The sequence below is a fragment of the Mastomys coucha genome, unplaced genomic scaffold (assembly GCF_008632895.1).
Source record: "Mastomys coucha isolate ucsf_1 unplaced genomic scaffold, UCSF_Mcou_1 pScaffold18, whole genome shotgun sequence".
NCBI lineage: Eukaryota > Metazoa > Chordata > Mammalia > Rodentia > Muridae > Mastomys > Mastomys coucha.
Window position 1 is genome coordinate 89,186,603 of NW_022196900.1, and position 11,595 is coordinate 89,198,197.

Consider the following 11,595-nt stretch of genomic DNA (forward strand, 5'->3'; position numbering starts at 1 on the left):
AATATGAAGGCAAGAGCCACTGACCCAGGCCACAGTGCCTCCAAAGACAAGCACGTACAATGCAGGCTGGCTCTAGGAATAGGTTTAATAGCTTCCTGAAGACTGCTACAACTCCAGGTCAAGTTCCTACTTATTCCCAAAACCATCGTGACAGCCACCACAGTATTACACAATCATAGCCACTTTGTGGTTCCCAATAGCTTGTTATAACAGATCCCATTTTTTATTTCTTGGACTGTTATAAATGACATATCTAAGTCCATCTATGATCTGAGAACAAGGGTTTCTCTCTGAAGTTACCATGTGGGCCACTTTGTCATGCAGACAGCTTTTCTTCCACTCCATCTTTCTCTTAAAAACAGACTCTGATCTCAAACTTCTCATGTATCCCAGTCTGGCCTTGAACTCACAACCTGCCTGTCTTGTCTTCTCAGGCACTAGGATTAGAAATGTGTGCAAACCACAGCTGCTCTCTGTCCTGCTTTTCAGAGGAAGGTAGCAAAGTCTTTTCTACTCCCAAGCCAAACCTTACCTGCTCTCCAGGCTTCTCACAGCTCTGTGTTTGTCATGGCAGAATAGTGCCTAATAACCTATGTCATTAGGATGTTAACTCATAAAAATAACTACAAATGCTTTTAAATGTTTATTGGTATTAAGTAGGTGGGATGGTGCAAAAGTGCAGAGAAACTTATGCATTTGGGCCCTTATTTCTCTACTGATCACATTAGTGTAGAACAAGATTAGGTAACATTATGAGGAATAGAAGAAACAAACATAAATATAGCCACAGTAGCCAGATCCTCTAATTCTGTGAAGGATGAGCTGACATTTCGGGCTTCAATTCACATTTATCTGAGAGCCTAAACCAATTACAAACTCTCTTGACTGTTCTAGGCCTGTGAAAAAGGGCAGTAGACAACATTTATATACAAGACAGAAACATTTTATTAAAACTGTTTTTATCTAAAACTACACAGAGTTTGATCTCTTGTTCATAAATTAGGCTAAGTCTAACATCACTAAACCAGTATTATTTACAAAATGAACCTTTGCTTTGCTTTATCAATAGGTTCACAGACAGAGCTTTAAACCCCACTTCAGTCTAAATTTCAAAATCTTGCCATCAAAGCCAGGCAACCCTGACTTGCAAGGGTCGGGATCAGCCTTTGACAGCAACATTTATCATTTACCAGAATGAAAGCCACAAGTGAACGAGATGGAATCACTCCAAACAATCTTCATTTGCTTTCCAAAATCATGCTGTGCCTAATACTTCCATTCTATGCAGACAGTGGGAGAGAGACCCGACTGATTATAAACATGGTAATGAACCGATCCTCTTTAAAACAGGAGTGGGATGGCTTAGTGTTCGAGGATGAACTCTGTAAACACCAGCAGACAATAAAGTCAATTTATCTCAAACCCAGACTTTCTCACACATGGTGGCAATGGGCCCACTTTGCCAGGTTCTTCTCATTTCATCTGAAGCCACGGGTGCAATGTTCTTATTCCCCAGTTATATATAGTGCCAAGATCTTACAAAACAGAGAACAGACCCCTCAGAAACTAAATCAAAATGTTAAATAATAAAAACTGCTGACATATTGTACAGTTTCTCAGACTCTAATAGGCTGGCTCCGGGGGGGAGATTTATCTCAGATACTCATAAAAAGGTAAAGTTTGTGTATATACAAAAAGACAAATTTATGATGTAGTGTCACCTGTCAAAAAGAATACCCACAATGGAACTGTCAATAAAGGGCCATCAAGATACAAGAGAAAGGAAAATACACGTAAGTTAATTCATTATCTGAGAAATGAATAGAATGTATGCATAAATTGATAAATACTATCTCCATGGTCACTAATTCCAAGGACTAGTTAGTAGTTAGATGCTAGCTAAATTATCACAGGACATTCTGGTACACACTCTCTTCTGTGGTCAGTTTGTTCTGGCAAGACTCCATCAAGCACTTGCCCTTGAAAACAACTCAGCAGGAGAAGGTTCTGAGGCAAGCACACTTCATTTAGAAGCAACCCAGATAACAACTCCCAAGACCGTAACAATCACTGACAGGACAAGCACGAGGATACACATCTTCTTGCGAGATTTTTTCTGAGGAAAGAAATATTTAAAGACACTCATGAAACAAGTAAACAGTTTTATACCTAAGATTCAGAGTGCATCATCATCTGACTCCTTGTCATTCAGACATCCTTATATGTCACTGCTGAGATTTAACCCAGGTCCTTGTGCAAGCTAGGTAAGCACCCCACTTCTGAGTGGCATCCCCAGCCTATAATTAACTCTCACCACGCATAGAGATGCAAACATCTTCTCAAGTCTTAAGCCGCCAGTTCTAAGTAGCACTGCGAGTGTAACCGTCCCAAATACAAACCTGTGAAGGAGCTGTGCCTTTGTCCTAGGCCGTATGTGCTGACGTGACTTGTCTCACACTAGCCAGGCTGCTCTTGAATCGCCTCTACCTCCATGGCTGGAATTACAAGCAACTGCCACATCCACCTGTGGCAGCTGAGGCTTTGGACTACAGGGCTCCTCATTGCTCTAACCACTGAGCTTTCTCCGGAGGCCCTTGTGTATGTTTTTTAATAACCCACTTCACAGGGCTGGAGAGATGGCTCAGTGGTTAAGAGCACTGGCTGTTCTTTCAGAGGTCCTGAGTTCAAATCTCAGCAACCACATGGTGGCTCACAACCATCCATGAGATCTGCTGCCCTCTTCTGCTGTGACTGAAGATGGCTACAGTATATTTAGATATAATAATAAATAAATCTTTAAAACAAAAATAACCTACTTCACACCTATCAGACTGTATGTTCATTGTAAAATATACGAGCAATAGAAAGAAAATAGTCCTCCATAGACTGCAAACCTAAGATTCTATTTCTTTCTGCTCTCTTGTTTGTTTTATTTTTTTTGTTTGAGATAAAGTCTCACTATGTAGCCTTGGCTGGCCTGGAGCTCTCTCTCTCTATAGTCCAGGTTAGCTTAATCTATAGAGATCCACTATCCTGGCCTCCTGAAAGCTAGGCTAAAGGCCCATGCCAGCATGCCAGGCTCCTCCTACTCTCTCATCTGTGCACACCCCAGTTTGGAGTAACTGGATCACACTGTACGTTTGATGTTCTCGTTAGCATTTAGCACGAACTCTCCTTTTCTGTACAATCTCATTAACATCCTTGAGTCCCCACATACTATGACACCTGTAGATGGGATTACTTTTACTATTGTAAACTAAAATCATCAGTTTTCCAAGAATACCGTTATGAAACTCAACTTCTCAAGCACATTCCCAGATAAAATACAGCTACCCTAGGAATACAGAAAATGACTAAAATGCTAGTTACTCCTAAAAAGCCATCTAACACCAAATGAGGACATCATTTTTAATATCTAAAACCTGAATTATAGACTCAGAGAAAGCGAAGGGTGCTGTGCCACATATCTTTAATCCCGGCACATGAGAGGCAGAGGTAGGAGAATCTCTGTGTGTTCCAAGCCAGCCTGCTCTACAAAGTGAATTCCAAGCCAGCCAGGACTACACAGTGAGACCCTGTCTCAAACAAAACAAAACAAAACAAAAAGACTCATAAAAGTCATAAAGCCAGAAGAGTCTCCTCTGGACACAGCTCCATAAAGATGAAGGTCTAAGGCACCATGCTGAGTCCACGGTCAGCCAAGGTGTCTCTGAAGCTCTGCCCTCCCTGCAGCTCTTACTCTCCTAACAGTCCCCCTACTTAGGATATAAGGTTAGCATCAGGCTAGCTCATGACATTAGCTTTACAGCCACACAGCTTCTGTGTAAGTTAGTCAGGATTTGATGGTGTTGGAGATCTGGCTGCAAAGATAAATACTAAAAATGGGACTGGAGTTGCAAACTATGACTGCCTGCCTCCAGCTTAAACTCAGGCAAAAGACTGCAGCTGCCAGCAATATGTTAGCACAGCCTGGAGATTCACTGAGTCTACAGCACAGAGTGACTTTCTTCGATGTTGGCTTTTACCTGATAGTAAGCAGCTCTTTGTAGCTGATCAGTGGCTCTTTCCACATGCACCTCTGAGCTTTCCACATTGGCTTCTATGCTATCTGTAAAAAATACAATGCACATTTTAGCACATTCAGGTATTTCAATACTGAAAAAGACAAACAAGCACATTTTCTTCCTTTTTTTCAAAAAGTATATGAATGTTTTGACTGCATGTATGCCTGTATACCATGTACATGCATGGAAGATGTTGGATCCCTTAGAACTAGAGTTACAAATGGTTGTGAGCTGGTGTGTAGGTGCTGGGAATCAAGCCATAGTCTTTTGGATGAGCAGCCACTGTTCTCAGCGGCTGTGCCATCTATCCAGCCCCGCTGAACAGATCTGATGGCACAGGCCTTAGATTCACCATTACCATCCCAACCAGCCAGCCACAAAATCAAAAATTTACTTCTTTTCCTTTAGTTTTCTGAGATAGGGCTTCATGTAGTCTAAGATGGCCTCAGCATCCTCAACAACATGCCATGGGCTGACACTGGCCTAACTCCTGACCGTCATGCATCTACATGAGTGCGGAGGTTACAGGCATCACTACCATTTCCAGCTACACGTTTCTAACTTGATAAGAGAATAGCACCATTCTTCAGAAATAAATACTGACATATTTAATAGCAAGACGTTACTAATTATGTAACCTACTTATACAGGGTTCAAGAAAAAAAACTTGGGGGGGTCATGATGACCACATATTTATGTATCTACACACACAGATAGGGGAACATCACAAAGTAAATGGGGTGAAATGTTATTAACCAGGAAAATCCTCTGGGTAGGGATATAGAAAAGATTCCTTGTATTGTTTTTATTTTGCAGCTTGTTATAAATTTGAGATCATTTCCACATTAAAAAAGCTTTTAAAAGTTACTAAACCTACAACCTCACAAGAGTCTGGAGTTCAAAGCTGGGATGTGACAGCCCTTTCCCTAACAAACTAGAAAGCTATAACAAGTGAACAGGGCTCATTACAAAGCACCCTCTTTAGCCTCCACACTTGACTGTATAAGAAAATGAATTCAGTAATTTAAAAAAAAGATACTCCTAAATTAATTACAGTGACCCATATCACTGAGTTCTTTGTACTCACCCTAAGGTTAGATTCATTAATAATAGTACATACCAATCAGATCACCTTGGTCATGGATCATCATAGCTAAATCTTTAAATATCTGATTGACATCCAAAATGTCAGCCTAAGGGAGATTTAAAAAAAAAAAAAATTAGCTTACGTTAAGCAACATGTTAGAAGATTTCTTTCCTTTCTTTTCCTAAAGATTAACAATCACATGCACTTTAAAGGTTTCTCCATGAATAAAAAACTATCCATTGCTGCTTACCTAATACGATAGAACCTCAGACATGAAACCCACTCATTTGCGCAATATTAACTGCACATGTCACCTGGGAATAGTAACACCATTCAAGCCTGAACAGAATCCAACAGAAGCTGGAGTGCTGTGCTGGACACATGCTCAGGGGGACGGTTCTAGGCAGAGCAGACCAATGTCAGTGACTATTAGGACTTCTGACTAGAGAATTTAAATGGCTTCTACAGGACTCTGTGCTGCCTGGAGAACACATTCAAGACAGCCAACCAAGGAGATGGACTCCCCAGGACAGACTCTGGGTCTAGATGAGGAACTACCGGATTCTGTGTCACTGATGCCCTATAAACAACTTCCAACTGACAAACAGTTTCAATGCTGGAGAACAATTGGCAGGGTGAAAAGACAATGTCACTGTTCTGACTGAAGAAGTTTAATAACTTCCCAGCTTGGTGGGCTCAGCTGCACAGTATTCCAGAAGTGATGGGGTAAGAGTCTCTATGTTAAGGCTTTCACTTTCATAGGTAATAGGCCAGGGCCTAACACAAGTCAGATGGAAGAACAAGGGACTACTACTGGTGACTGTTAAAGGTATATCACATGGGTTAGTTTGAATAAGTATTGCCCCAGGTGGAGGGCCATACAGGAAAGATTAGAAGGTATGGCCTTGTTAGAGGAGGTGTGTCACTAAGAGTGGGCTTTGAAGTTCCAAAAGCCTAAGCCAGGCTCAATTTCACTCTCTACCTCCAACTTGTGGATTAGATGTAAGCTCTCTGCTACTGCTTCAATGCCATGCCTGCCTACTTAAACTGTAAGCAAGCCCCTAATTAAATGCTGGAGAGATAGCTCAGCAGTTAAGAGCACTTGTTGATCTCGCAGAGGACCCAGGTTCAGTTCCCAGCATACACAAGGCAGCTCACAATCACCCAGGACTCTAATTCCAAGGGATCTGACTCCTTTTTCTGATCCCCAAGAGCACTCATAAACATAAAAATACAAAATAAACTAAATTTAAAAAATTTTAAAGTTTAAACCACATCTCTTAATCCTTCCCAAATAATCTACAACTGCAGCAATACTCATCCAAATCACCACACTGCATGATCATACTTTTAACAGCATTTTTTTAAAAAAATTTATGTATTATATGTATATGAGTACACTGTAGCTGTACAGATGGTTGTGAGCCTTTACGTGGCTGTTGAGAATTGAACTTAGGATCTTCAATAGGCCTCGTTTGCTCCAGCCCAAAGATTTATTTATTATTATAAATAAGTACACTGTAGCTGTCTTCAGACATACCAGAAGAGGGCGTCAGATTTAATTACAGATGGTTGTGAGCCACCATGTGGTTGCTAGGATTTAAAGTGAGGACCTTTGGAAGAGCAGTCAGTGCTCTTACCCACTGAGTTATCTCGCCAACCCTTAACAACATTTTTAAATTTTATTTATTTATTTATTTATTTATTTATTTAAATTTGATTGCCTTGGTCATGATGGAGCTCAATGAGCCAAGGACAGCCTACAGAACTTTCCCTTAACCCCACAACAAAATAGTTCCAAGTCTGACCTAATGATGTGACAAGAGCTATACTTGGAACTGGACTTTAGAATGTACAAAAGTAGAGCTGGAGCCTGCCTTTCTGCTGGGCTATTCAGACTATGAAAAGAAGCTCTCCACACAGAACCCTGCTTAATCTGGAGTAGGTCACTGAGATGGGAAAGTTCTAGGAATCAACACAGTATCGCCTGCCTTGTTTTCCATGCATGCATCTCTCCCAGAGAGCATACACTAAGTGCAGTTTGAGCAAGAATCTGGGTGCTTTTGAGTGCCCAGGCCAATAGAACATAGCAGTAGTTCAATTCTGCCACAACTAAATTGATACATAATATAAAACGCACTCAGTAAGACTCAATCCAGCCCTTTCCATATAAATCTGGCAAAAAAAAAATTCCCTAATAGCTGCAGACACTTGAGCCAAACAAAAGACATAGCCTGCCTCTCACCTCCAGCTGCCGAATTGCCGTTTCCCTCTCTTTAATAAGTTCCAGGTCTTGCTCAGTGATGGCCGCCTCTTCCTCCTGGCTCTGCATTTGGTTCCACTCCTCATGGCTACAGGGAGACAAGCATTCCGGTTGATCCCCTCTCTCTAAGGTATGAGGGACATAACTACATCTCTGGTAACAGCAGAAGCTAGTTAGATGCTACTCAGGATCCAACGCTTCTGCTATCAGTACAAAATCCCTGTGCAAAGATGTGATACTAAGAAAATAAAACTTCGGGGCTGGTGAGATGGCTCAGCGGGTAAGAGCACCAACTGCTCTTCCGAAGGTCCTGAGTTCAAATCCCAGCAACCACATGGTGGCTCACAACCATCCGTAATGAGATCTGACGCCCTCTTCTGGTGCATCTGAAGACAGCTACAGTGTACTTGTAATAAATAAGTAATAAATAAATCTTTAAAAAAAATAAAAAATAAAAAAATAAACCTTCAGCCACAGGCAAAACTGAGATGAGGAGGATTATGGAGGACGAGCCTCTTTGGCCTTTTCCACTTAGGTTTTTTTTTTTTTTTTTTTTTCAGTCATGCTAAGGACTTGCTAGACAGGGTAGTATTTAGAAGTTTAACTCAATGAATCGCACAGATCCAGCTCTTCAAGGAACTCTCAGAGTATAAGCGGGGCTGGTGCCAGGGGCACTAAGTAAAGGGAAGAAAATACACTAAGCCACCAAACAGGGTTTCACCAACTCGTCTGTCAGAACCACATGTGGTTCCCAGGAATTTCCTTCAGATCCTTCAGACTGTTTGGGGAAAGACTCCCCTTAAGAGAAAACCAAACTAAAAGCTAATAAAATGTTTGCAACTTTATTTTTTTCAGGTAATTCTATGCACCATGTGTATGCCTGGTGCCCACAAAGGCCAGAAGAGAGCTTTGCATCCCTTCAAACTGGAGTTCCAGGTAGTCGTGAGTAGCTTACAAGTAAACTGTACTATTTATTAAATTAAAAAAAAAAAAAAAAAAAAAAAAAAAAAAAAAAAAAAAAAAGCTGGCAAGATGGCTCAGCAGGTAAGAGTACTGACTCCTCTTCCGAAGGTCCTGAGTTCAAATCCCAGCAACCACAGGGTGGCTCACAACCACCCGTAATGAGATCTGACGCCCTCTTCTGGTGCATCTGAAGACAGCTATAGAGTACTTACATATAATAATAAATAAATCTTAAAAAAAAAAAAATTGGGGGGGCTGGAAAGATGGCTCAAGCACTGACTGCTCTTCCTGAGTTTAATAATTCCCAGCAACCACATGGTGGCTCACAACTATCTGTAACGAGATCTGCTGCCCTCTTCTGGAGTGTCTGAGGACAGCTACAGTGTACTCATATATACAAAATAAATATATAAATCTTTAAAAAAAAAAATTGGAGCTTGGCATAGCACCTGGTAGGCAGAAGACAGCACTGGTTCCTCTGGAGTGGACTATAGACAGTTGTGAGCCGCTATGAGCACTGGGAACTGAACCTGTTCCTCTGCAAAAACAGCCAGCGTTCCTAACCACTAAGTCAGCTCTCCAACTCTATTCATTTACGCACTCATTTGACAGCCTAGGCTGCCTCCAATTCTCTTCACCTCATCCCCAAAGTGCTAGGGTTACAGGTACAAATCCTGAGCTTATTTACTTATGTTCTTTTTTTTTTTTTAATAGGTTCTCACTTATGTGGCTCTGGCTGTCCTAGAACTCACTATGTAAATAAACCAAGCAGGCCTTGAATTCACAGAGATCCACTCACCTCTGCTTATCAAGTGCTAGGATTAAAGGCATATGCCACTACAACCAGCACTGAATTTGTTTTTTTGGTTTTTTTTTTTTTTTTTCGGTTTTTTGAGACAGGGTTTCTCTGTGTAGCCCTGGCTGTCCTCGAACTCAGAAATCCGCCAGCATCTGCCTCCCATATGCTAGGATTAAAGGCGTATGCCACCACTGCCAGGCTTTTTTTTTTAATTTTTAAGTAAAAATAGTCACAAAATGACTGGAGAGATAGTTCAATAGTCAAGGTCACTGGCTGCTCTTACAGAGGACTCAGGTTTGATTCTTAGCACCTACATGGTAGCTCACAACTGTCTGAAACTCCAGTTTCAAGGGATCCAAATCTCTCTTCTGGCCTTTGTGGGCACTAGGCATGCACGTAGTACACAGAATTACATACAAACAAAACCTCCATAAACATAAAAAAGAAAGAAAAGAAAAGAAAGGAAAAGAGAAGAGAAGAAAAATAGAGACAAAGTGTGGATTCACAGTAACTATCCAGCAAGCTGGATGAGTGACCTTTACCTGTCAAATGAGACGAGCTGCTCTTCTCTTTGCCTGTCTTCTGCCTAGAAAACAGATGGTTGTCACTGCTGTTACCCAAAAGCATGCCAGAGATACACAAAAGAGGTGCCTTGGCTCCAGTGCTCAGGCGACATCCCTCCACTCTGACCACTCTATGAGATGACACTGGCAATCTGTCTTGAGTAAGAAACAAGTACGAGATGGGAGCAAGCACGTCTGCCTTTCAATTTGGACAGAGAACATAAAGCATGGTACTGGTGGAGAAGGGCCGAGCTGGGGTGCACCGAGTGCGGACCGTGGGCCGGTAAAGGCCTTCCTTCTCTTGGGAATGAACTCACAGAAAGACGGGATCCAGCTCTCGCTCTGGCGATGCTCTCCTTTTCCTTCTCAGACACCCTTCTCTGCACAACCTGGAAGTTGTTTAAGGCTGACGAGAAGTCGTTCATGAGCCGCTCCTTCTGAAGCCTCTGCTGGCGCTGAGGAAAGTAAACAAGAACTTGAAATCTCAAGTGAACTCAGAATTATTTGGTTTAAAACTGATTAAAGCACAATTATTCTTCAAAGATTTCAAAGTACAAAAGTGATTACAGCATTTCCTTAAATGCTAAGTTTGTTCCTTCCTGAATCAAATTACCAGCTAACCCTATGAACCATGTGAACCTCGGAATGAGGTGGCATTTACCACAATACTCAAAAGGAATTGCAATTTGGAATACTTGGTCCCTGGAAAATCTAAATGCATAGGAAAGGATTTTAAGCTCAGAGCATCTAAATATTTTTGTTTGTTTGGTTGTTTTTTTTTTGGGGGGGGGGGAATATTGAAACCATTTTTGTATACTAAGTTATTAGTTTTCCTGAAAGTTACCATTATTCTCCTTTACAGTTTTTCTTTTTTTATCTAACTCAAAAATTTGAGTTTTAAAATTTTTAAGAACTTAAAAAAGAAAAAAAAACTACTTTATTTACCTACAGGCTACCTTCAATACACTACTTATCTCTCTCAAAAACTACAAACTGAGCTGGGCAGTGGTGGCGCACACCTTTAATCCCAGCACCTGAGAGGCAGAGACAGGCGGATTTCTGAGTTCGAGGCCAGCCTGGTCTACAGAGTGAGTTCCAGGACAGCCAAGGCTACACAGAGAAACCTTGTCTCGAAAAACAAAACAACAACAAAAACAACAAAAACTCCTACAAACTGAGAACCTGCTCTGAGCTACATATCTGACTCAAACAATGTCGTCGTCGTCCTCCTCCTCTTCCTCTTCCTCCTGTTCTTCCTTCTTCTTTTAACGTTTTTTTAAAGACAGGGTGTTTCTGTGCAGCTCTGGCTGTCCTGGAACTCGATCTGTAAACCAGGCTGTCCTTAAACTCATAGAAATCCACGTACCTGGGCTGGAGAGATGGCTCAGTGGTTAAGAGCACTGACTGCTCTTCCTGAGATCCTGAGTTCAACTCCCAGCAACCATATAGTGGCTTACAACCATCTGTAATGGGATCTGTAATGGTGATCTGTAATCACCACTTCTGGTGATTCTGAGAGCTACAGTGTACTCATGTAAATAAAATAAATAAATCTTTAAAAAAAAAAAAGAAAAAAGAAATCCACCTACCTATGCCCCCAAAGTGATGTGCCTCCACTGCCCAGCCAATACTGTATTTTTTAAATAGCTTATTTTTATACATCATAAAGCTGGAAAATAGCATAACTTTTTTAAAAAGGAGGGGCTGGAGAGATGGCTCAGCAGTTAAGTGTGCTGACTGCTCTTCCAGAGGTCCTGAGTTCAATTCCCAGCAACCACATTGTGGCTCACAACCATTACAATGTGATCTGATGTCCTCTTCTGGTATATCTGAAGAAAGTGACAGCGTAGACACAT

The 11,595-nt window shown here is 41.3% G+C and overlaps 1 protein-coding gene across 1 annotated transcript in view; it reads right to left on the reverse strand.

The window, feature by feature from the left end:
- Positions 1 to 630: 630 nt before the first annotated feature.
- Stx12 (syntaxin 12) overlaps positions 631 to 11,595 on the reverse strand; it is a 30,807-nt gene continuing 19,842 nt past the window's right edge. Inside the window, exons 4-9 of the mRNA XM_031378945.1 lie at positions 10,057 to 10,194; positions 9,719 to 9,762; positions 7,397 to 7,502; positions 5,185 to 5,257; positions 4,026 to 4,108; positions 631 to 2,116 (exon numbers count right to left, since the gene is read on the reverse strand). Of these exons, the coding sequence (XP_031234805.1) occupies positions 2,024 to 2,116; positions 4,026 to 4,108; positions 5,185 to 5,257; positions 7,397 to 7,502; positions 9,719 to 9,762; positions 10,057 to 10,194 (537 nt within the window). The 3' untranslated portion in view covers positions 631 to 2,023. The remainder of the gene's footprint in view (positions 2,117 to 4,025; positions 4,109 to 5,184; positions 5,258 to 7,396; positions 7,503 to 9,718; positions 9,763 to 10,056; positions 10,195 to 11,595) is intronic.